Raw genomic sequence first — 23,245 nt, 5'->3', positions numbered from 1 at the left:
GCTAATGAAATCAAGTGAAGGGGAACTTGTGCAGTATAAAGCATTGCAGAGAGGAGTATTTTTCTGTGATTCAGGGGAACAGTCAAGTTGTTCTTAATGGCTGGCAATCAACAGCATTATTATAACACAGTTGCTGTTCTGCAGATGCCACCATCATATGAGCTGCGCCACAGTCTGTTTGTTCTGTTTCATTCCCAAACTTCCCCTCCATTAAGACTCAGTTTAGCTGAGCTTTAAATAATATATATTCATGCTTTGGGCAAGTTTTGAGCAACAGCAGTAGTAATAGGACTGAAGGCTTTAGTCTTGTCAAGATATTGTGTACTGTTGTACTTGCTCTTGTTTTTTTTTAGTGTATTGTTGCACAGGGTCTTGGTCTTATGTGATGTTCCCCTTGACCTTGTCTCTGTCTTGTGTATTGTTGCACATGGTCTAGTCTTGCTCTTATGTGATGTTCCACTTGGTCTAGTACCAGTTTCATGTTTTGTTGCAGATAATCTAGTATTTGTCTTATGTACATTTCCACTTGTTTTTTTCTTGGTTGCAATTATTGTTGATGAAGTGACATAGAGGTCACGAAACGCGTCAAGCACACATCCCCTGCCCGCATGTGATTTTAACGGAGTTTCAATAAAGCATATTTAATTTTATGAAGTTGGTTTCCACGTGGTTATCATGGTGTCCGGTGAAGTCCGTCTCTCTATCCCCTAAAGTATTGTTACCCATGGTCTAGTCTTGCTCTTATGTGATGTTCCACTTGGTCTAGTACCAGTTTCATGTTTTGTTGCAGATAATCTAGTATTTGTCTTATGTACATTTCCACTTGTTTTTTTCTTGGTTGCAATTATTGTTGCTCTAGTCTTATGTGATGTTCCAGTTGGCCTTGTCTTTGTCTTGTGTATTGTTGCACATGGTCTAGTCTACGTCTTATGTGATGTTCCACTTGGCCTTGTCTCTGTCATGTGTATTGTTACCAATGGTCTAGTCTTGGTCTTATGTGATGTTCCACTTGGACTTATTTCTGTCTTGTGTATTGTTGCACATGGTCTAGTCTTGCTCTTATGTGATGTTCCACTTGGTCTAGTACCTGTTTCATGTTTTGTTGCAGAGAATCTAGTATTTGTCTTATGTACATTTCCACTTGTTATTGTTGCGCTAGTCTTGACAAATAAGAATTTGCAAACTTAAGATGGCCATATTTGGACCAGGTTAACTGCTTATTGGTCTCTGTATGGGGTCAAAACAAGAGCCTCCCAACTGATATGTGGATGAGAATTGGATTTCTATCAGGCTGGGGAAAACATCAGTCATTGGTGCAGTCCTCTCCCAAAGGGTTGGGACAAGCCAACAATTGTGAAATTGGCCAAACATCACCCAGCTGGTTTGGTGACCTCTCCACATGATTTATGTGTATGGTGTATAACATTAGAAGACTAAACTTCTCATCATCAGTCCAAATCAGTCTACTTAAAACCCCTTTATTAACAAGTATCCCCATCCACTCTATTTGTTACTCTGTGAGTGACAGTTTTCCCTGACATCACATGACTTGCCAATGCAAATCAGCTCTGAGGTCCCTGGCTTTGATCCCAGCCTAGAAACTGGAGACCTGTAAGTCTGACATCTATCTGGAAGTGTTGAAAAGAGCGATCAGGCAATAACATTAATTTAGGATACAAATATAATTCAGATAAATGAATCATAAATAACAATTAATGGACGCATTGCAACAGTGAAACAAAGATGTATGCACGGCCGCTGATGCTGAATGTAAATCACTGCATGGTACAGTGTAGATGCCATCTGTCAACTGCTGGATAAACAACTGAACTGGCAGATGGAAAGACACCAGAGCATTGTTACTGGTGGAACGTTTCCCACTCAAGGTTTGTGCTCCATCCAATTCCATATAATGAATTCATTAATGACCTTTACTTTGGCGCTATGTTGTGCCGTAATGTTTGCTGGTGACACAGTGTTATGCAATGTAATAAGTGCAGATAATAATAAACTGTCAGCTAGTACAGAAAAGTACAGATATTGGCAACGTAATTCATTATGTAACATGATGCAGAAATAGGTATATTTGAAATAATTACCTTGACAACCAAGGAAAGGGATTGATAACGGGAGTTAAAATAATGACACAGGAAGGTGTAAATTCTTTCTGTAATCTCATTCCCTATGTTGGCATGCTATTGGAAGTTAATTAATGGGGCCAGTTCAGCAGTTAATCCCCATTGGAAGCAGCAGTTCTTCCTGCTTTATGGCAGCTGAGATTCTAGCTATCTGTGTAACATAAATAAATAAATGAGATGCCAATGATAAAAGTGCAGGAGAGGAGCAATGCCCTTTGGGCAGTAGATCAGGGCGCTGGGCAGACAATGGATAATACACAGGTGACATGTTGTTCCTTGTTGTTCAGTTATTATATATTATAAAGCTGATAAAATCCCATTGCTCCAAATATAACCTCCGATGCCTTATAAAGGCAAAGCTAACTGCTCTCTACTCCTTGGCTGCTATGAGGGACAGGTTTCCTGATCAAACATGAGCAAGGAAAGCTGTATGGCAGTTCCCATGAAAAGACAGGGCTCTGGTGTAAGCAACCAGCAGATATGAATCCAGAGGACAACGGAATTCTGTTTTCTGCTTCCAAATAAACAGGAGTTATTTTTGGTTAATGGATTCCATTCCTCTCTGTTTAACTTCACTAATTAGATTTATCTCTATCCGCCCAACAGGCAGCTGCATGGATGAAATAGGGCAGGGGACGCAGACAGATCCCCCCTCCCAAATACAATGGACTGGCCCTATCCTGCGGGGCCACAGGGATCTGTGTCTGTATCTCAAAATGGGGGCCACATACAGACCCTTTTGTGGCTTCAATTCTAAGGAATGGACTGACACCAACAATAAATATAATGTGCAGCCTTTTTCAGAAGTCAGGGGCCACTTGTAAAGATCCCCAAAACTGGGGACCCTAATCATACAAAGTCAACACTGTGTTTCTTGTACCCACCATGTACAGACTGGCACTCAACACACTAACTGCCACCTGTAGCAAGGGTTGCCACCTTTACTGGGAAAAAATACCGGCCTTCCTATATATTTATCTTTATTCCCTATTAATAACATTGGGATCACTGACCTTCCTATATATTTATCTTTATTCCCTATTAATAACATTGGGATCACTGACCTTCCTATATATTTATCTTTATTCCCTATTAATAACATTGGGATCACCGACCTTCCTATATATTTATCTTTATTCCCTATTAATAACATTGGGATCACTGACCTTCCTATTTATTTATCTTTATTCCCTATTAATAACATTGGGATCACTGGCCTTCCTATATATTTATCTTTATTCCCTATTAATAACATTGGGATCACTGACCTTCCTATATATTTATCTTTATTCCCTATTAATAACATTGGGATCACTGACCTTCCTATATATTTATCTTTATTCCCTATTAATAACATTGGGATCACTGACCTTCCTATTTATTTATCTTTATTCCCTATTAATAACATTGGGATCACTGACCTTCCTATATATTTATCTTTATTCCCTATTAATAACATTGGGATCACTGACCTTCCTATATATTTATCTTTATTCCCTATTAATAACATTGGGATCACTGACCTTCCTATATATTTATCTTTATTACCTATTAATAACATTGGGATCACTGACCTTCCTATATATTTATCTTTATTCCCTATTAATAACATTGGGATCACTGACCTTCCTATATATTTATCTTTATTCCCTATTAATAACATTGGGATCACTGACCTTCCTATATATTTATCTTTATTCCCTATTAATAACATTGGGATCACTGACCTTCCTATATATTTATCTTTTCTCCCTATTAATAACATTGGGATCAAACATCATTTTTACCAGCCAGACCTGTAAAATACCAGCCAGGTGGCAACTCTACCTGTAGCCCCCAAAGGTTGTGGGGTCCTGGGAGTTGCAGTTTAACAACATCTTCAGGGCCACACCAGCCAATCCCCCTCTATCGTCCCCATGGGATTCTTCACTCCCCTCGACACAATTGTCGGAATCCCCATTCCCAGGCAATAAGATCCAAGGGACACAAAGCTTGGGCCGAGTCCACCAATCAGATGGGCTCCTTTACTCACATAATAACTCACATAATAAACACACTGAGTGGTTTCGGGAAGGAAACTCTCGAGGGACACAAAGGGTTCCATAACAGGATTTCAGACTACAGGTCCCCAGAGAATTCTACATTATCAAATTTAATTGTATCAATATACAGAACAATATTTACTTATATTAGGAAGTGTTTTTGGGTTGACACCCTCTGAGCAGGGCAGTTCCTATAGAATCCCAAGGACTTCCCATGACACCCCCATCTCCTGCTCATTCATTACTTCCTCCCTTTCCTTATCTCTTTCCTGTCTGTTACAGTCTCATTTCCCCACGTCCATCGAGCCTTGAAATGTGGAAACCGCCCGTCAGGGAACCTGAGACTTATTATTATCAACCAGGCTTGGCAAGTGTTAAATCCAAATGAAAATAAATAGAAAACCTCTATGTGTTGGGTTGTCTTACATTTAACAGCCAATCAACAGGCAGTATTTTGATCAGCTGACATAGTCTTAGTATTATATCTCTGTAGGCGATTTGCCTTTATATGAGTCATACTTAGATTTCTCTGTATAACAGGGAACTTAGAGAATCCTTTGGTGACTTCTAATATCCTTATCATTTACAGTAGGGGGTACATTATCCCTTATAATACATGAGTGATACTCAGAGTTCCCTGTATAACTCAGCCTGCAGCCTTGTGCCTTTATATGGTCACAGAACAACCCCTCAGTGACTTCTAATATCCTTATCATTTACAGTAGGGGGTACATTATCCCTTATAATACATGAGTGATACTCAGAGTTCCCTGTATAACTCAGCCTGCAGCCTTGTGCCTTTATATGGTCACAGAACAACCCCTCAGTGACTTCTAATATCCTTATCATTTACAGTAGGGGGTACATTATCCCTTATAATACATGAGTGATACTCAGAGTTCCCTGTATAACTCAGCCTGCAGCCTTGTGCCTTTATATGGTCACAGAACAACCCCTCAGTGACTTCTAATATCCTTATCATTTACAGTAGGGGGTACATTATCCCTTATAATACATGAGTGATACTCAGAGTTCCCTGTATAACTCAGCCTGCAGCCATGTGCCTTTATATGGTCATAGAACAACCCCTCAGTGACTTCTAATATCCTTATCATTTACAGTAGGGGGTACATTATCCCTTATAATACATGAGTGATACTCAGAGTTCCCTGTATAACTCAGCCTGCAGCCTTGTGCCTTTATATGGTCACAGAACAACCCCTCAGTGACTTCTAATATCCTTATCATTTACAGTAGGGGGTACATTATCCCTTATAATACATGAGTGATACTCAGAGTTCCCTGTATAACTCAGCCTGTAGCCTTGTGCCTTTATATGGTCATTCAGGCGCCTGTAGATAATATAAGGAATTTTCTGCACAAGTCTGAAGATATAAGGTGCAGGAATGTTCTGGTCCATATGGGGGTGCTATTAAGCAGATGGGTGCAGGGAGTTGATGAAAACGTTACGAGTCAGTCGATGTGTTGGTGAATAGAGACATTTGCAGCTGTTATTCTCTCACTTATTCCCTGTGGGTCACTAACACAGAATTCCTCTCTTCGAGGGAAACAAACTGATTCCGTTATATAAATTGGCTTATTTCCATGTTGCTAAATGCACGTTGTGGCGGCTCAGATATTTGCCTTTGTTAAATCTTTAAAGCCCCGAAGTCTAATTAAGGTCAGTGCTGACGTCAGACTGGAGTCTAATGAGCCCCGAGTATTGGCCGCGCAGTGTTTCACTTCACAACATTTGTTTTATTGTCTCTTTATCCCTTTATTGTGCTGCACTGACGTTGCACCCGGCCGGGGACACAGAATTCGGGTGATGGTGAAAACATTTGGCCACTGAGGCCAAGGAAGTTAATTAGTTACAAAGCGTAAATGTTGGTGCCGGACACACTGGTAACTCACGTATTGATCAGACCGAAGTTTATGGATAAAAAATAAATACTTCGCTCTGACCAATACGTGAGTCACCAGTGTGTCCGACACCAACATTTACGCTTTGTATACGGATTGTCCTCTCCCCTGAGCTGAGGGCCTGGAGCACCTGGGCCACATCTCTATTTTGGTGATTTCACAAGGTTGAATTTGCTTTATGCTTAATATGTTTTTGGTCAAGGAAGTTAATTACCCACAGTGTCGATCACTAGATACCGTGCGTTTTCTTATTTCTTATAACTAATATGAAATATATCAGGGTAAAAACCACCAACTTCTACTTAGATGTCTATACATCCCCATGCTGACCAGCACCCCTCTCACCCACAGGCACCCACTTATACACACGTAATGACATCACTAGGACCAGATGGAGACAACAGAGAAAAATAAAGACAATGGGAAAGATGGAGACCGTAGGGAATGATCGAGACAGTATAATAAGATGGAGAAAGTAGGGGAATATGGAGACAGTAGGGCAAGATGGAGACAGTAGGACAAGATGGAGACAGTAGGGCAAGATGGAGACAGTAGGACAAGATGGAGACAGTAGGACAAGATGGAGACAGTAGGGCAAAATGCAGACAGCAGAGCAAGATGGAGACAGTAGGACAAAATGGAAACAGTAGGGCAAGATGGAGACAGTAGGACAAGATGGAGACAGTAGGACAAGATGGAGACAGTAGAGCAAGATGAAGACAGTAGGACAAGATGAAGACAGTAGGACAAGATGGAGACAGTAGGGTAAGATGCAGACAGCAGAGCAAGATGGAGACAGTAGGACAAAATGGAAACAGTAGGACAAGATGGCGACAGTAGGACAAGATGGAGACAGTAGGGTAAGATGGAGACAGTAGGGCAAGATGGAGACAGTAGGGCAAAATGCAGACAGCAGAGCAAGATGGAGACAGTAGGACAAAATGGAAACAGTAGGGCAAGATGGAGACAGTAGGACAAGATGGAGACAGTAGGGCAAGATGCAGACAGCAGAGCAAGATGGAGACAGTAGGACAAAATGGAAACAGTAGGGCAAGATGGAGACAGTAGGACAAGATGGAGACAGTAGGACAAAATGGAGACAGTAGGAGAAGATGGAGACAGTAGGGCAAGATGGAGACAGTAGGGCAAGATGGAGTCAGTAGAGAATGATGGAGACAGTAGGATATCGAAACGCTGTGGGTTACTTTTCCTTTGAGTGTCATAAGTAGGAGGGGAGGTGCACTGGGAGATTACTTCCCCTTTCAAAAGAAACTTCTCCTTTAACCTTTGCCCAAAGAGGGAGTCACATAATCTCTTATTTATACCCTGCCTGTAAAATTGCTTTAAAGGGGAACTCAACCTAAACACATAATTGCTACTGAATGCAGTATCTGTCCAGCTGTTTATATTCTCTGCACAGCTGGTTCTGATTGCTGAAACAACATACCAAAAACCAGCTGAGGAAGAGAAAATTGCTTCAGCATTCCATTTTCTTTCATTGCGCAAAAAAAAAAAGGAATTTGGGTGGAGTTGCCCTTTAATAAACCCTGAGAGTTCACATGCCGGGGTCATACTGGGATGACAGCGGGTGGTTTTTCTTGCAGTAACATACAGACCTCAAACACTGCAAACAGGAGTTTCTAGTTAAAAAAAAGCTGTTTATTCCCAAATATGCAGCGGAGGAGGGAACAGCTGATCTTATAGGTGTGTGTGACCTTTAAAGACACTCATTTACTGCAGAGACATCAGCTGAACCCCTGTCATTAGGGGGATAATGATCCACTCCAGGCAATTGTGAGAACTTATTTTTGAGAAGTTACTGATCCTTTAACTTGTAGAGGGAACGACCTGGAGAATCTGAGCTCAGCAAAGTCCTGGAACACTGGGGCCTACACACATCCAGGCACAACACCCTGCAGCTCCGAATATACCAGAACTGAGTATCACTCATGTATTATAAGAGATAATGTACCCCCTACTGTAAATGATAAGGATATTAGAAGTCACTGAGGGGTTGTTCTGTGACCATATAAAGGCACAAGGCTGCAGGCTGAGTTATACAGGGAACTCTGAGTATCACTCATGTATTATAAGGGATAATGTACCCCCTACTGTAAATGATAAGGATATTAGACGTCACTGAGGGGTTGTTCTGTGACCATATAAAGGCACAAGGCTGCAAGCTGAGTTATACAGGCAACTCTGAGTATCACTCATGTATTATAAGGGATGATGTACCCCCTACTGTAAATGATAAGGATATTAGAAGTCACGGAGGGGTTGTTCTGTGACCATATAAAGACACAAGGCTGCAGGCTGAGTTATACAGGGAACTCTGAGTATCACTCATGTATTATAAGGGATAATGTACCCCCTACTGTAAATGATAAGGATATTAGAAGTCACTGAGGGGTTGTTCTGTGACCATATAAAGGCACAAGGCCGCAGGCTGAGTTATACAGGGAACTCTGAGTATCACTCATGTATTATAAGGGATAATGTACCCCCTACTGTAAATGATAAGGATATTAGAAGTCACTGAGGGGTTGTTCTGTGACCATATAAAGACACAAGGCTGCAGGCTGAGTTATACAGGGAACTCTGAGTATCACTCATGTATTATAAGGGATAATGTACCCCCTACTGTAAATGATAAGGATATTAGAAGTCACTGAGGGGTTGTTCTGTGACCATATAAAGGCACAAGGCTGCAGGCTGAGTTATACAGGGAACTCTGAGTATCACTCATGTATTATAAGGGATAATGTACCCCCTACTGTAAATGATAAGGATATTAGAAGTCACTGAGGGGTTCTGTGACCATATAAAGACACAAGGCTGCAGGCTGAGTTATACAGGGAACTCTGAGTATCACTCATGTATTATAAGGGATAATGTACCCCCTACTGTAAATGATAAGGATATTAGAAGTCACTGAGGGGTTGTTCTGTGACCATATAAAGACACAAGGCTGCAGGCTGAGTTATACAGGGAGTTGCATACAGTATGTTTATAAACACAGAGAATTGCTGGGAGTTAAGTGTAATACTAAACATGACAATGTGTTGTTAAATAAAAAGCCAATGGCATTGGTTGTGGATTCAGTTTCTGGGTTGTGTTTGGATCTGAGGCTGTAAATGAATTAAGAGGATTTAATGAGAGATTTTTCTTCTCTACAAGGGAAGTTCTGATATGAGGACTGGGAATGTAGAACAACATGTTTTGCTTCTAAGGAAAGTCAGTGAAGGTGTCGTTACCAGGGCTGCAGGGAGTTGAATTGGACGTTAGACCACAATGATCACAAAGTCGGCCCTTTAAATTAGGGATACACCCAATCCAGGATTCGGTTCGGGATTCTGACTTTTTCAGCAGGATTCGGATTCAGCCAAATCCTTCTGCCTGGCCGAACCTAATCCTAATTTGCATATGCAAATTAGGGGAGGGGATGGAAATTGATTGACTTTATGTCAGAAAACAAGGAAGTACAAAAAGTTTCCCCTTTCCCACCCCTAATTTGCATATGCAAATTAGATTTCGGATTCAGTTCGGTATTCGGCCGAATCTATCACGAAGGATTCGGGGGTTCCGTTGAATCCAAAATAGTGGATTCGGTGCATTCCTACTTTAAATGCTGTTTAATTAGGGCCCCACAGCTATTTAATGATGATGAACTACAAATCTCAGGTTCTCACTGACTTTTAACCCTCTCCAACTACCTACAGTTTCCCTTAAAGGGAAAGCACCTGTTTTTCTCATAGAAACGGATATAGAGCCCTCCTTATATTATTCCCACATTATTCACTGGTCTGTACATTAATCACCCCCTCCCCCTCGCCCAGTAGCTTTTAATGAAATGAAATGAACTAATGAAATGAACACGCTGCACATCGCCCTTATTAAAGAGGAGCACTTCCCCTTTAAGGATGCGATATTCCACGAATTCGCCAGTGAGAGGGCCCATTTATGAGGTTTCCGGCAGAACATCAATATTGTATGGCCGAGGGCCCCCAGTGTGGGAAGTGATCATTCAGCCAAGCAGACAGGAGGGCTCCCAGGGGGCCCCGTACCTCAAGCCTCAATTCCTCTTAGAACAAATAACTGTCACTGTGTGGGATCAATAAACCCCCCTCTAACTGCCCATTGTCACTGATATAGAACTCATATCCCCCCATTACCCTATGACTTAAAGCCCCTCTATCCCCCGCACCATACAACTCAGACCCTGGGCTTATAGGGGTTAAATCACCCTATTAAATGCCAGGGTGCCAATGTAAAGTTCATGGAAGAACAGCTTTTGGGTGGTTGTCCCTCTGTTGATGCAAACTTGGCCTTTGTGGTGATGAACTGGTTACACTACGTCGCACTCGTGGCGCTGCCAACCTTGTAGCCAATGGCAGGACAGAGAGAATGTGTGAGAAATGACAGATTGGCACCCACGTCCCTGGCACACGGGATACAGGGAGAGATATAGGGAGACATGAGGCTACAGCAGAGGGGGCACCGGCTGCCTGGCACACGTTCAGCAAACGTAAAACCCACCAAGGAGACAGGGGCTTCCCCCAATAACATGGCACTGCGCCAGGGAGCGGGGGGGGGAAACATTAGTACGAGTTCAGTTGGCACAGTATATTCAGCTGGCAGTGACTAGAACTGGAATATAGAGATCTCCAGGGGCCCTGCAGCTGTTACCCACTCGCAGGAAATGCCACACTGATTCTACACGGCTTTCTATTATCAGCCTGGCACACATGCCCTGCTCTCTCACAGATTTACATTTCCAGCCTGTAGGAAATGCCGCTTTTTATCCTTAGCCACAAGAAGGTGCCACCCCAATTCCCACCTCTATATCCTCAGCCAGTAGGTGATGCCACCATGATCCCCACCTATATATCCTCAGCCAGTAGAAGATGCCACCCCAATGCCCACCTCTATATCCTCAGCCAGTAGGTGATGCCACCCCAATTCTAACCTCTATATCCTCAGCCAGTAGGTGATGCCACCCCAATTCCCACCTCTATATCCTCAGCCAGTAGGTGATGCCACCCTGATCCCAACCTCTATATCCTCAGCCAGTAGGTGATGCCACCCTGATCCCAACCTCTATATCCTCAGTCAGTAGGAGATGCCACCCTGAATCACAGCTTTATATCTCCAGTCTGCTGCCATGCTGGGAGGAGGGGTGACTATCCAACGAGCCCACAGGGATTGGCACATTGACTTGTCCTTTAGCAGTAGCCAATCAGATTGCAGAGAAAGGTTCCTCTCTGGTCTGCGTGCCCCCATAATGCACCAATCACTGAGCTCTGTGACTTCTCTCATTACATTATGATGATTTGCTACAGGTTAATAATTTCCTCGATTCCTGACAATAATGTTTTATTAAATCAGCATATTAATCCCTTCCTCAACCCCCAGGTGCTCACTTTCTTCTACTTTCCTTTAAATCACTGATATTTCATTCATATTTTTTTGTACAGGATCCAACATGTCAGAGACAACGGGGCGAGCTGATTGGCTGATGTCATACAGGGAATAGTGACCCTTATACAGACCTGCGCTGGATTTATACAGATACATTGTGATCCCGTCTGGAATCCTCCCCTCTATCAGCTCCAATTCTATAAAGCAGATCCCTACTAAGCAGAAATGGGCCGCGTATATCAGTAATTCTATGGCTAAAGGAACCTTGTTGTTCACAATCCTTGTTTCATAACAAACGTATTTGTAAATGTCTGTTCAAAGCAGTATCTTTGGTTATAGTCGCTGCACTGCTGGTTCTGACTCCTGAAACTATGTAGGCAAAACCAGTTCAATTTACCCAACAAAACCTCTGGATAGATTTGTAACGTTGAACCTCAATCCCTTTGAAGGTTCTGCTCTATGTCCCAAATCTCAGGACAGGAAGGAGAAAACGACCGTCACGTGACCAAAGGGAAACTGAGCCCTTGGTGTTTCCCGAAAACAAAACGAAGGAAGTAAATTCATTCTGCACATAGTTCCCTTTAGGTTTTGTCTCATGATAAACATGAATCACTGATAAAGTCTTGTTCAAATCAAGGAAGTACAACTATTACTGAACTACAACTCCCAACCGCTAACAATGTGACTCGTGAATGCAGCTGTACTGTACAGAATCATTACATGGACTCAGCCCTGCGCTACTTATTGGGAGACGTCCAGCCAAGGAAATGGGCTGCAAGGATTAGAGCCAGGGCTACCATCAGCCATCACTGGGCTCCAAACAGTGTTGGGGAAAACCCAGTGGGCTCACAACTCCCCCAATCAGCTCCAGACTGGGGAGCGGAGGAGCAGTGCGAGGTTGGATTTAATGCATCAAGGGCCCTTTAAGTTGCTGTCCAGGTGGCCCCAACACCCCAGTTTAATCCTGACCCCAAACTCCTATGTTAGTGCCCCCCCCCTAAAGTGGCCTCTGGATGGAGGGCCCTGGGTTCATTTTTAGGAATCTTTGGGCTCCTGACTGCAAAACCCCATTTACCCGTTTGATAGAAACCCTGATTACAAGCAGCTCCTATATAATATAATAATTATATATAATAGGCATAACGCTGCTGCCTACACTGCATTTCAGACCGTATGTCTAATTCATTACAATCAGCCTCACTCTGCATTGTGTAAGGAAAACAGCATGGCAGCTCCGATGTTACATCGTTGTGTAAAAACTGCCACATATCAAGGCCCGAGTGGCATTTACTTCATGTCGTTATTGTTTCCCCCTTTTTTAATGAAATTTGCCCACTGGGCCCATAGTCGGGATTCCTCGCAGGCGTGGGGAGGGCCCCCAGGCTACAGGCACATGGTTCATATAGTAAATAACACACTTTATAAAGGTCACGGGATTCTAAAGATTTGCACAGCCATTAACTCTTCCTCCGCTTGCAGAGCAGCAGTTCAGTCACTTCATGTATATAATTGCTCGTTGTGCGGCACCACAGTGCAGGTGGGGAGGGCAGTGAAAATATCTATGTACAGAATGACTTATACTTGCAGGGGCTGAGATTGCACTTGCTATAAATAAGCAGAGCTGCACACAGGCTCTAGTTCAACTTCAACTCTCAGCAGTTCCAACACCTACTGGCAGCTGTGGGCTGGAGCAACCAATGGCCTGTACTTGCAAGGCTGGAGCCGCACTATTGGCCGGCTGGGTTAGGCCTGGGGCTGCTGTCACTGATGATTGTGTAGCACAAATGCAACATTGTGCGAGTAACTCACTACAACACCGCGCAGAGTTGGTGCAACTGATTCAATGTTATGTTTGTAAGTGTTACACATTCCATTCCGTAAAATGCTTAAAGGGATACTGTCATGGGAAAAAAAATGTTTTCAAAATGAATCAGTTAATAGTGCTGCTCCGGCAGAATTCTGCACTGAAATCCATTTCTCAAAAGAGCAAACAGATTTTTTAATATTCAATTTTGAAATCTGACATGGGGCTAGACATTTTGTCAGTTTCCCAGCTGCTCCCAGTCATGTGACTTGTGCTCCGATAAACTTCAGTCTCTCTTTACTGCTGTACTGCAAGTTGGAGTGATATCATTCCCCTCCCTTTCCCCCCCAGCAGCCAAACAAAAGAACAATGGGAAGGTAACCAGATAGCAGCTCCCTAACACAAGATAACAGCTGCCTGGTAGATCTAAGAACAACACTCAATAGTAAAATCCAGGTCCCACTGAGACACATTCAGTTACATTACATAGAAGAAATAACAGCCTGCCAGAAAGTAATTCCATCCTAAAGTGCAGGCACAAGTCACATGACTGGGGGCAGCTGGGAAACTGACAATATGTCTAGCCCCATGTCAGATTTCAAAATTGAATATAAAAAAATCTGTTTGTTCTTTTGAGAAATGGATTTCAGTGCAGAATTCTGCTGGAGCAGCACTATTAACTGATGTGTTTTGGAAAAAACATGTTTTTCCATGACAGTGTTCCTTTAAAGGAGAAGGAAATCTAACAAAGCAGTTTATTGCCAATAGATTAGACACAATAGTACAAGTTATAACACTATATTTATTCTGCACAATGCTTTACAATACCTGAGTACACAGCTCTAGACGATCTCTGTTTGTTTAGGATATAAGCTGCCATATTAGCTTGGTGTGACATCATTTCCTGCCTGAGTCTCTCCCTGCTCACTCATAGCTCGGGGCTCAGATTAAAGGAGGGAGAGAGGAGCAAACTGAGCATGCTCAAGCCCTAGCCCTGGAGGTTTAAGCAGAAAACAGTTAGTCTGATACAGAAGCCCATGAGTACACAATAGAAGGAAAGAAATGTGATGTTTGACAGAGGACTCAGAGCAGCATTACTTTGAGGCTTTACTGGTGTATTTATATAGACCTTTCTGATAAAGCTTAATTACTTTTAGCCGTCCCTTCTCCTTTAAAGGGCCACGGCAAACCCAGCGGCTGTGCAGCACTGAGAGCTCCAGTGGCTTTACTCTATTTTTGTCTTTCATTGAGTCAATAACCACCCGAATGGTTGCTAAGGTGTGAGACCCTAGAAACCAGATGACAGTTTAAAGGGGTGGTTCACCTTTAAGTTCCCTTTTAGTATTTTAAAAAATGGGTAACACTAAGCAGCTTTTCCGTTGGCCTTCATTTTTCCATTAGTTTTTTAAATATTTGCCTTTCTTCTGTGTCTTGCGGGGTCACTGACCCCATTTAAAAAAACAAATGCTCTGTAAGGCTACAAATGTATTGTTATTGTTACTTTTTATTCCTCATCTTTCTATTCAGGCCTCTCCTATTCATATTCCAGTCTCTTTTTCAAATCAGTGCATGGTTGCTAGGGGAATATGGATCCTAGCAACCAGATTGCTGAGATTGCAAACCATACTAATAACTTCCCAATGTTCATTCATTTCTCATTCTCACGTTCTGGTTATGAGTTTCATTAAACAAACAGATCTCTAGTTGTTATTTAAAGATAACTTGTACTTTAGATCTCTCTGCTGGGAGGAACGGAAGGTATTTGACCTCCCTGTATATTGACTTCCTCCTTCTCTGCAAATCCGAGACACAGTCAGTAATTGCTTTGTAACTCGGCAAATGAAACAGCAGCTGTGATAGAAATGCCATTGTGTGTGGGAGGAGAATATTAAACGGGCGACAGACTGAGGGTGGGAGGGAGCAGGGTGGCCCCTATTTAACATGATCGTTACATAACTGGATTCATCACATACGATGGTTCCACTACAGTATATGATGGGGCCTCACTAAACAATATAAATCCCATTTGGTTTTCAGTTAGGGGATGAGAACGGAAGGAAAGTGATAATAAAGCTTGTGTTCCTTTAGCCTAAGAAACAATGGCAGTTGTAGGCGAGACTGAAAGTGCAGGACATCTTCTTAATACGTCACACATTCCAAAACAAGGAGTAAAAGGAGAAAATGGAGAAAATACATAAGAGCAACATTGCAGGTCACACACCAACAGCATTATGAGCTGGATAAGTATAGTATAGAACGGCTGGTCTTTATCCTCAGAACCTACTCACTATAGTAGAGGAAGGCTACTCAGGCCTTTATCCTCAAAACCTACATATTATAGTAGGGGAAGGCTACTCATGGTCTTTATCCTCAGAAACTTCACACTATAGTAGGGTAAGACTACTCAAGGTCTTTATCCTCAGAAACTTCACACTATAGTAGGGGAAGGCTACTCGGGTCTTTATCCTCAGAACCTACACACTATAGTAGGGTAAGACTACTCAAGGTCTTTATCCTCAGAAACTTCACACTATAGTAGGGGAAGGCTACTCGGGTCTTTATCCTCAGAACCTACACACTATAGTAGGGTAAGACTACTCAGGTCTTTATCCTCAGAACCTACACACTATAGTAGGGTAAGACTACTCAGGTATTTATCCTCAGAACCTTCATATTATAGTAGTGGAAGGCTACTCAGTCCTTTATCCTCAGAACCTACATATTATAGTAGGGGAAGGCTACTCAGGTCTTTATCCTCAGAAACTTCACACTATAGAAGGAGAAGGCTACTCAGGTCTTTATCCTCAGAACCTACACACTATAGTAGGGTAGGACTACTCAGGTCTTTATCCTCAGAACCTACACACTATAGTAGGAGAAGGCTAATCGGGTCTTTATCCTCAGAACCTACACACTATAGTAGAGGAAGGCTACTCAAGTCTTTAACCTCAGAAGCTACACACTATAGTAGGAGAAGGATACTCTGGTCTTCAGCCTCAGAACCTACACACTATAGTAAGGGAAGGCTACTCATGGTCTTTATCCTCAGAAACTTCACACTATAGTAGGGGAAGGCTACTCGGGTCTTTATCCTCAGAACCTACACACTATAGTAGGGAAAGACTACTCAAGGTCTTTATCCTCAGAAACTTCACACTATAGTAGGGGAAGGCTACTCGGGTCTTTATCCTCAGAACCTACACACTATAGTAGGGTAAGACTACTCAGGTCTTTATCCGCAGAACCTACACACTATAGTAGGGGAAGGCTAATCGGGTCTTTATCCTCAGAACCAACACACTATAGTAGAGGAAGGCTACTCAAGTCTTTAACCTCAGAAGCTACACACTATAGTAGGAGAAGGATACTCTGGTCTTTAGCCTCAGAACCTACACACTATAGTAGGGTAAGACTACTCAGGTATTTATCCTCAGAACCTTCATATTATAGTAGTGGAAGGCTACTCAGTCCTTTATCCTCAGAACCTACATATTATAGTAGGGGAAGGCTACTCAGGTCTTTATCCTCAGAAACTTCACACTATAGAAGGAGAAGGCTACTCAGGTCTTTATCCTCAGAACCTACACACTATAGTAGGGTAGGACTACTCAGGTCTTTATCCTCAGAACCTACACACTATAGTAGGAGAAGGCTAATCGGGTCTTTATCCTCAGAACCTACACACTATAGTAGGGTAAGACTACTCAAGGTCTTTATCCTCAGAAACTTCACACTATAGTAGGGGAAGGCTACTCGGGTCTTTATCCTCAGAACCTACACACTATAGTAGGGCAAGACTACTCAGGTCTTTATCCTCAGAACCTACACACTATAGTAGGGGAAGGCTAATCGGGTCTTTATCCTCAGAACCTACACACTATAGTAGAGGAAGGCTACTCAAGTCTTTAACCTCAGAAGCTACACACTATAGTAGGAGAAGGATACTCTGGTCTTTAGCCTCAGAACCTACACACTATAGTAGGGTAAGACTACTCAGGTCTTTATCCTCAGAACCTTCATATTATAGTAGTGGAAGGCTACTCAGTTCTTTATCCTCAGAACCTACATATTATAGTAGGGGAAGGCTACTCAGGTCTTTATCCTCAGAAACTTCACACTATAGAAGGAAAAGGCTACTCAGGTCTTTATCCTCAGAACCTACACACTATAGTAGGGTAGGACTACTCAGGTCTTTATCCTCAGAACCTACACACTATAGTAGGAGAAGGCTAATCGGGTCTTTATCCTCAGAACCTACACACTATAGTAAAGGAAGCCGATTTAGGTCTTAATCTTGGAACCTTCACAGAGGGAAAAACAAATCTTGGTTTATGCAAAAATACAAGACCATTATATTTAATTTTTATTTCCTCGTTACAATCTGAAATTTACAAGACCTCCTGCTTCCTAGAGTCACTGACCCCAGCAACCAGAATTGAGAGCAACAGACAGAAACTACATATTATACTAGGGGAAGGCTACTCAAGTCTTTATCCTCAGAACCTACACACTATAGTAGGGGAAGACTACTCAGATCTTTATCCTCAGAACCTACATATTATAGTAAGGGAAGGCTACTCAGGTCTTTATCCTCAGAACCTACACACTATAGTAGGGGAAGACTACTCAGGTCTTTATCCTCAGAACCTACACACTATAGTAGGGGAAGGCTACTCGGGTCTTTATCCTCAGAACACACTATACTAGGGGAAGGCTACTCAGGTCTTTATCCTCAGAACCTACACACTATGGTAGGGGAAGGCTACTCGGGTCTTTATCCTCAGAACCTACTATACTAGGGGAAGGCTACTCAGCTCTTTATCCTCAGAACCTACACACTATAGTAGAGGAAGGCTACTCAGGTGTTTATCTTCAGAACCTACACACTATAGTAGAGGAAGGCTACTCAGGTCTTTATCTTCAGAACCTACACACTATAGCAGAGGAAGGCTACTCAGGTCTTTATCCGCAGAACATACACCCTATAGTAGAGGAAAGATACTCAGGTCTTTATCCTCAGAAACAACCTCAGAAGCTGATTTAGGTCTTTAATCTGGGAACCTTCACAAAGGGAAAAACAAATCTTGGTTTATGCAAATATACAAGACCATTATATGTCATTTTTATTTCCTCGTTACAATCTGAAATTTAAAAGACCCCCTGCTTCGTAGAGTCACTGACCCCAGCAACCAGAATTGAGATGAACAGACAGAAACTACATATTATACTAGGGGAAGGCTACTCAAGTCTTTATCCTCAGAACCTACATATTATAGTAGGGGAAGGCTACTCAGGTCTTTATCCTCAGAAACTTCACACTATAGTAGAGGAAGGCTACTCGGGTCTTTATCCTCAGAATCTACACACTATAGTAGGGGAAGACTACTCAGGTCTTTATCCTCAGAATCGACACACTATAGTAGAGGAAGGCTAATCGGGTCTTTATCCTCAGAACCTACATATTATAGTAGGGGAAGGCTACCAAGGTTTTTATCCTCAGAATCTACACACTATAGTAGGAGAAGCTGATTTAGGTCTTTAATCTGGGAACCTTCACAGAGGGAAAAACTAATCTTGGTTTATGCAAAAATACAAGACCATTTTATTTAATTTTTATTTCCTCGTTACAATCTGAAATTTACAAGACCCCCTGCTTCGTAGGGTCACTGACCCCAGCAACCAGAATTGAGATGAACAGACAGGCTGGATCCTCATTCTCATTATTTGGTCAATACTAATCCAGTGTCCCCATCAGTCTGATCACTTTCTATTTCTTATCTTTCTTTTCCCTATTAATCTCCCAGCCTGTCACTCGTCTGCTTCCTCAGATTAGTCACCATAGAAACCACATAACAGTTTACATTCCAGAATGAAGAACATTATAAAAAGCTGCAGTTGCACAACATCTTGAGGAAGCCTGTGTGTCCGTCACAGTTTTTCCCTTGAGGTTCTAAAACTCCTCTATTTTGGGGGGGGGTTGTGGTTGCAGAGAGTTAGCTCTGGGGTCCAGCGCCCCTACTCACTCTGCACTTGAATCCAGAAGAGCAAAACAATTAGTATCAATAATTAGGCCTCTTGTTGCTAGGAGGTTGCCGTGCTGGGTTAAAGGGCAGACAATAATAAAGGTAGAAAGAAAATTGTTATTTTGCTTAGAGTTAAGGTCACATGGTATTGGCGGCCGCCCTATCAGATGGGGAGACAAAAAAAAATCCTTCTGCTTTAGATTTCAGTAATGGATATTTGGAGCAACCGTTGCTTTAAGAAAAAAAAGCATCTACTTGTTCTGTGTGTCCCACCCTAAAGGTGACAATTGGGGATCAGCAGATTTCACTCTCCAGGGAACAAGGGAAATAAAAGTGCAGCTTCGCCCCAATTGTGAATTTCACATTCCCCATATAATCATATTAATGACCAGAATAAGGGGAATCTCTAGGGATCAGCTGGAAAACACAGGGAAGGATCTGGCAAAGCAGGAGCCAATGGTGGTGACACAATATTGAGAGATTCCGTGGGCCCCGGAGCAGTCGGGAAGTGTGAGAACAAGTCTGACTTCCTCACATTCTCTAATGTCAACAACAACATCCCCCCAATAGAATCTGCTGCCCACGACCTGCCTGGAGTCCAGGGCTGGGGAAGAGGAAGGGAAAGGGGCGATGCTTTGGCCCCCAAGTGTCCGGCACTAGGGCAGCGGAGCTACTGGAAGTTGTAGTTCCACAACAGCTTGAATTCCAAAGCATTTTGCCTTTAGAATGTCAGTTGTAATATCCCAGCTGCTGCCAACAGATATGAGGGTGAGTGGGCAAGGGCAGTCAGGGGGTACAAGCCCAGTAACCTCAGGTTACACACAGTAGATGCAATGCTGTTACCCCAATAGTGGGCATGAGCCCAGCAGCCCCAGGAGACACAATAAGGATTTGTAGTTACCCCAGGAATTACAAGACAGGGGGGCTGTGGCTACAGGACAGAGAATGTAGTTAACCCCAGCAGTGCCAGGGCTGCAATAATAATAATAATCATAGGGGGTGCAAGAGACTGACCTGGTTCCTTTGTCCCCCATAATGCAGGAGGGGCAGGAGATGCAGGAGGACAGGCAGGAGGTGCAGGAGGTGCAGGAGTGCCAGGGGTCGAGAGAGGCGAGTGCTTTTGTGCAGAGCCCGGGGAGATTAGGGAGAGGAGGGGACCGGATTAATGTGCTGCTGCTGCTGCTTCTCCAGTAGAACTGGATGGTGGGGGGCTGAACCGGCTGCAGATCCTCCCTCACTAGTCTCTCACACGCTCTCCTCCTACTGCTGCACCCGCTGCCTGTCAGTTTGTCTAGCTGTCACTTTATCTGCCTGTCAGTTTGTCTAGCTGTCACTTTATCTGCCTGTCAGTTTGTCTAGTTGTCACTCTATCTGCCTGTCAGTTTGTCTAGCTGTCACTTTGTCTGCCTGTCTGTTTGTCTAGCTGTCACTTTGTCTGCCTGTCAGTTTGCCTAGCTGTCACTTTATCTGACTGTCAGTTTGTCTAGCTGTCACTCTATCTGCCTGTCAGTTTGTCTAGCTGTCACTTTGTCTGCCTGTCAGTTTGTCTAGCTGTCACTTTATCTGCCTGTCAGTTTGTCTAGCTGTCGTTTTGTCTGCCTGACAGTTTTTCTAGCTGTCTCTTTGTCTGCCTGTCAGTTTGTCTAGCTGTCACTTTGTCTGCCTGTCAGTTTGTCTAGCTGTCACTGTCTGCCTGTCAGTTTGTCTAGCTGTCACTTTGTCTGCCTGTCAGTTTGTCTAGCTGTCACTTTGTCTGCCTGTCAGTTTGTCTAGCTGTCACTTTGTCTGCCTGTCAGTTTGTCTAGCTGTCACTTTGTCTGCCTGTCAGTTTGTCTAGCTGTCACTTTATCTGCCTGTCACTTTGTCTAGCTGTCACTTTGTCTGCCTGTCACTCTATCTGCCTGTCAGTTTGTCTAGCTGTCACTTTATCTGCCTGACAGTTTGTCTAGCTGTCACTTTGTCTGCCTGTCAGTTTGTCTAGCTGTCACTTTGTCTAGCTGTCACTCTATCTGCCTGTCAGTTTGTCTAGCTGTCACTTTGTCTGCCTGTCAGTTTGTCAATTTGTCTAGCTGTCACTTTATCTGCCTGTCAGTTTGTCTAGCTGTCACTTTATCTGCCTGTCAGTTTGTCTAGCTGTCACTTTATCTGCCTGTCAGTTTGTCTAGCTGTCACTTTATCTGCCTGTCAGTTTGTCAAGGGACCAGTCAGAACTGATGACATCACTAAGGGGTTCAATTTATTAAAGAAGGAAAAGTGACAGGGGCTTAATAGAGAAGAATCAGACCCTGCGGCTGTAGAGGGACCCACGAGGCTCTAATGGGCAATTTCACATATATTGGAAAATCAGAACAACCTCTAATTATGTTGGAGCCTGAAAATTAATTTGCTGAGAGGCTCATTAACATCGAGTTCCTCCACTGGAAGTTGCAGCCCCTCCCCCCAGATCCTTTATTTGACTGTAAATGATGATAATTAGAAGAGTTATTATTATTATTATTATTATTATTATTATTAAATGATAAATGGGAGCAATTTGCTGAGTTGTGTTCCAGCTGCGAAGTTCCCTTAACTGAGCATTAAAACCCAGCTGAACCCCATAGAGCGAATTCTGTGGAACATTAGATGGTTCTGACCAATGAGAATTCTGTAGCACCTTCTGTTCAGCCAATCCATGTCCCTGGGCACCCCAGCACCCCAACTCACTCCATAGAGAATTCCAGGGGGTCCCAAATCTCCAAAGATGAATCTGGGGGATAAGGCGGCTCTTAAATTGCTATAGCACCCCCAATGGAACAAACCTGTAAAGGGTATATTAACCCTAAATTAACATTGTGCCTAATGAAAACGATCTAATTATAATAAACTACCCAATATTAATTCATTATTGTGTCTGTCTGTCCCTTTCTCTGCACTGCTGCTTCTGACTCCTGATACAACTTCCCAATATCCATTCATTCCTCATTCTCACTGGGTTTATAGTTCTGTGTAACTGTCATTGTGTCTGTCCCTTTCTCTGCACTGCTGCCTCTGACTCCTGATACAACTTCCCAATATCCATTCATTCCTTATTCTCACTGGGTTTATAGTTCTGTGTAACTGTCATTGTGTCTGTCTCTTTCTCTTCTCTGCACTGCTGCTTCTGACTCCTGATACAACTTCCCAATATCCATTCATTCCTCATTCTCACTGGGTTTATAGTTCTGTGTAACTGTCATTGTGTCTGTCCCTTTCTCTTCTCTGCACTGCTGCCTCTGACTCCTGATACAACTTCCCAATATCCATTCATTCCTCATTCTCACTGGGTTTATAGTTCTGTGTAACTGTCATTGTGTCTGTCCCTTTCTCTGCACTGCTGCTTCTGACTCCTGATACAACTTCCCAATATCCATTCATTCCTCATTCTCACTGGGTTTATAGTTCTGTGTAACTGTCATTGTGTCTGTCCCTTTCTCTGCACTGCTGCCTCTGACTCCTGATACAACTTCCCAATATCCATTCATTCCTCATTCTCACTGGGTTTATAGTTCTGTGTAACTGTCATTGTGTCTGTCCCTTTCTCTTCTCTGCACTGCTGCCTCTGACTCCTGATACAACTTCCCAATATCCATTCATTCCTCATTCTCACTGGGTTTATAGTTCTGTGTAACTGTCATTGTGTCTGTCCCTTTCTCTGCACTGCTGCCTCTGACTCCTGATACAACTTCCCAATATCCATTCATTCCTCATTCTCACTGGGTTTATAGTTCTGTGTAACTGTCATTGTGTCTGTCCCTTTCTCTGCACTGCTGCTTCTGACTCCTGATACAACTTCCCAATATCCATTCATTCCTCATTCTCACTGGGTTTATAGTTCTGTGTAACTGTCATTGTGTCTGTCCCTTTCTCTGCACTGCT

At 42.9% G+C, this 23,245-nt stretch overlaps 1 protein-coding gene across 2 annotated transcripts in view; it reads right to left on the bottom strand.

Annotated features, from left to right (window-relative positions):
* The window catches only part of arrb1.S (arrestin beta 1 S homeolog), an 88,474-nt gene extending 67,875 nt beyond the window's left edge, over positions 1-20,599 (bottom strand). The window contains exon 1 of one of the 2 annotated variants that reach the window (XM_041583195.1): positions 20,366-20,599. In XM_041583195.1, the coding sequence (XP_041439129.1) occupies positions 20,366-20,385 (20 nt within the window). In that variant the 5' untranslated portion in view covers positions 20,386-20,599. 2 annotated transcript variants of the gene reach the window in all.
* Between the last annotated feature and the right edge of the window lie 2,646 nt (positions 20,600-23,245).

Source organism: Xenopus laevis, chromosome 2S, assembly GCF_017654675.1.
Source record: "Xenopus laevis strain J_2021 chromosome 2S, Xenopus_laevis_v10.1, whole genome shotgun sequence".
NCBI lineage: Eukaryota > Metazoa > Chordata > Amphibia > Anura > Pipidae > Xenopus > Xenopus laevis.
Note: the sequence above shows the minus strand (reverse complement) of the source record. Positions and strands in the feature narration are given on the sequence as shown.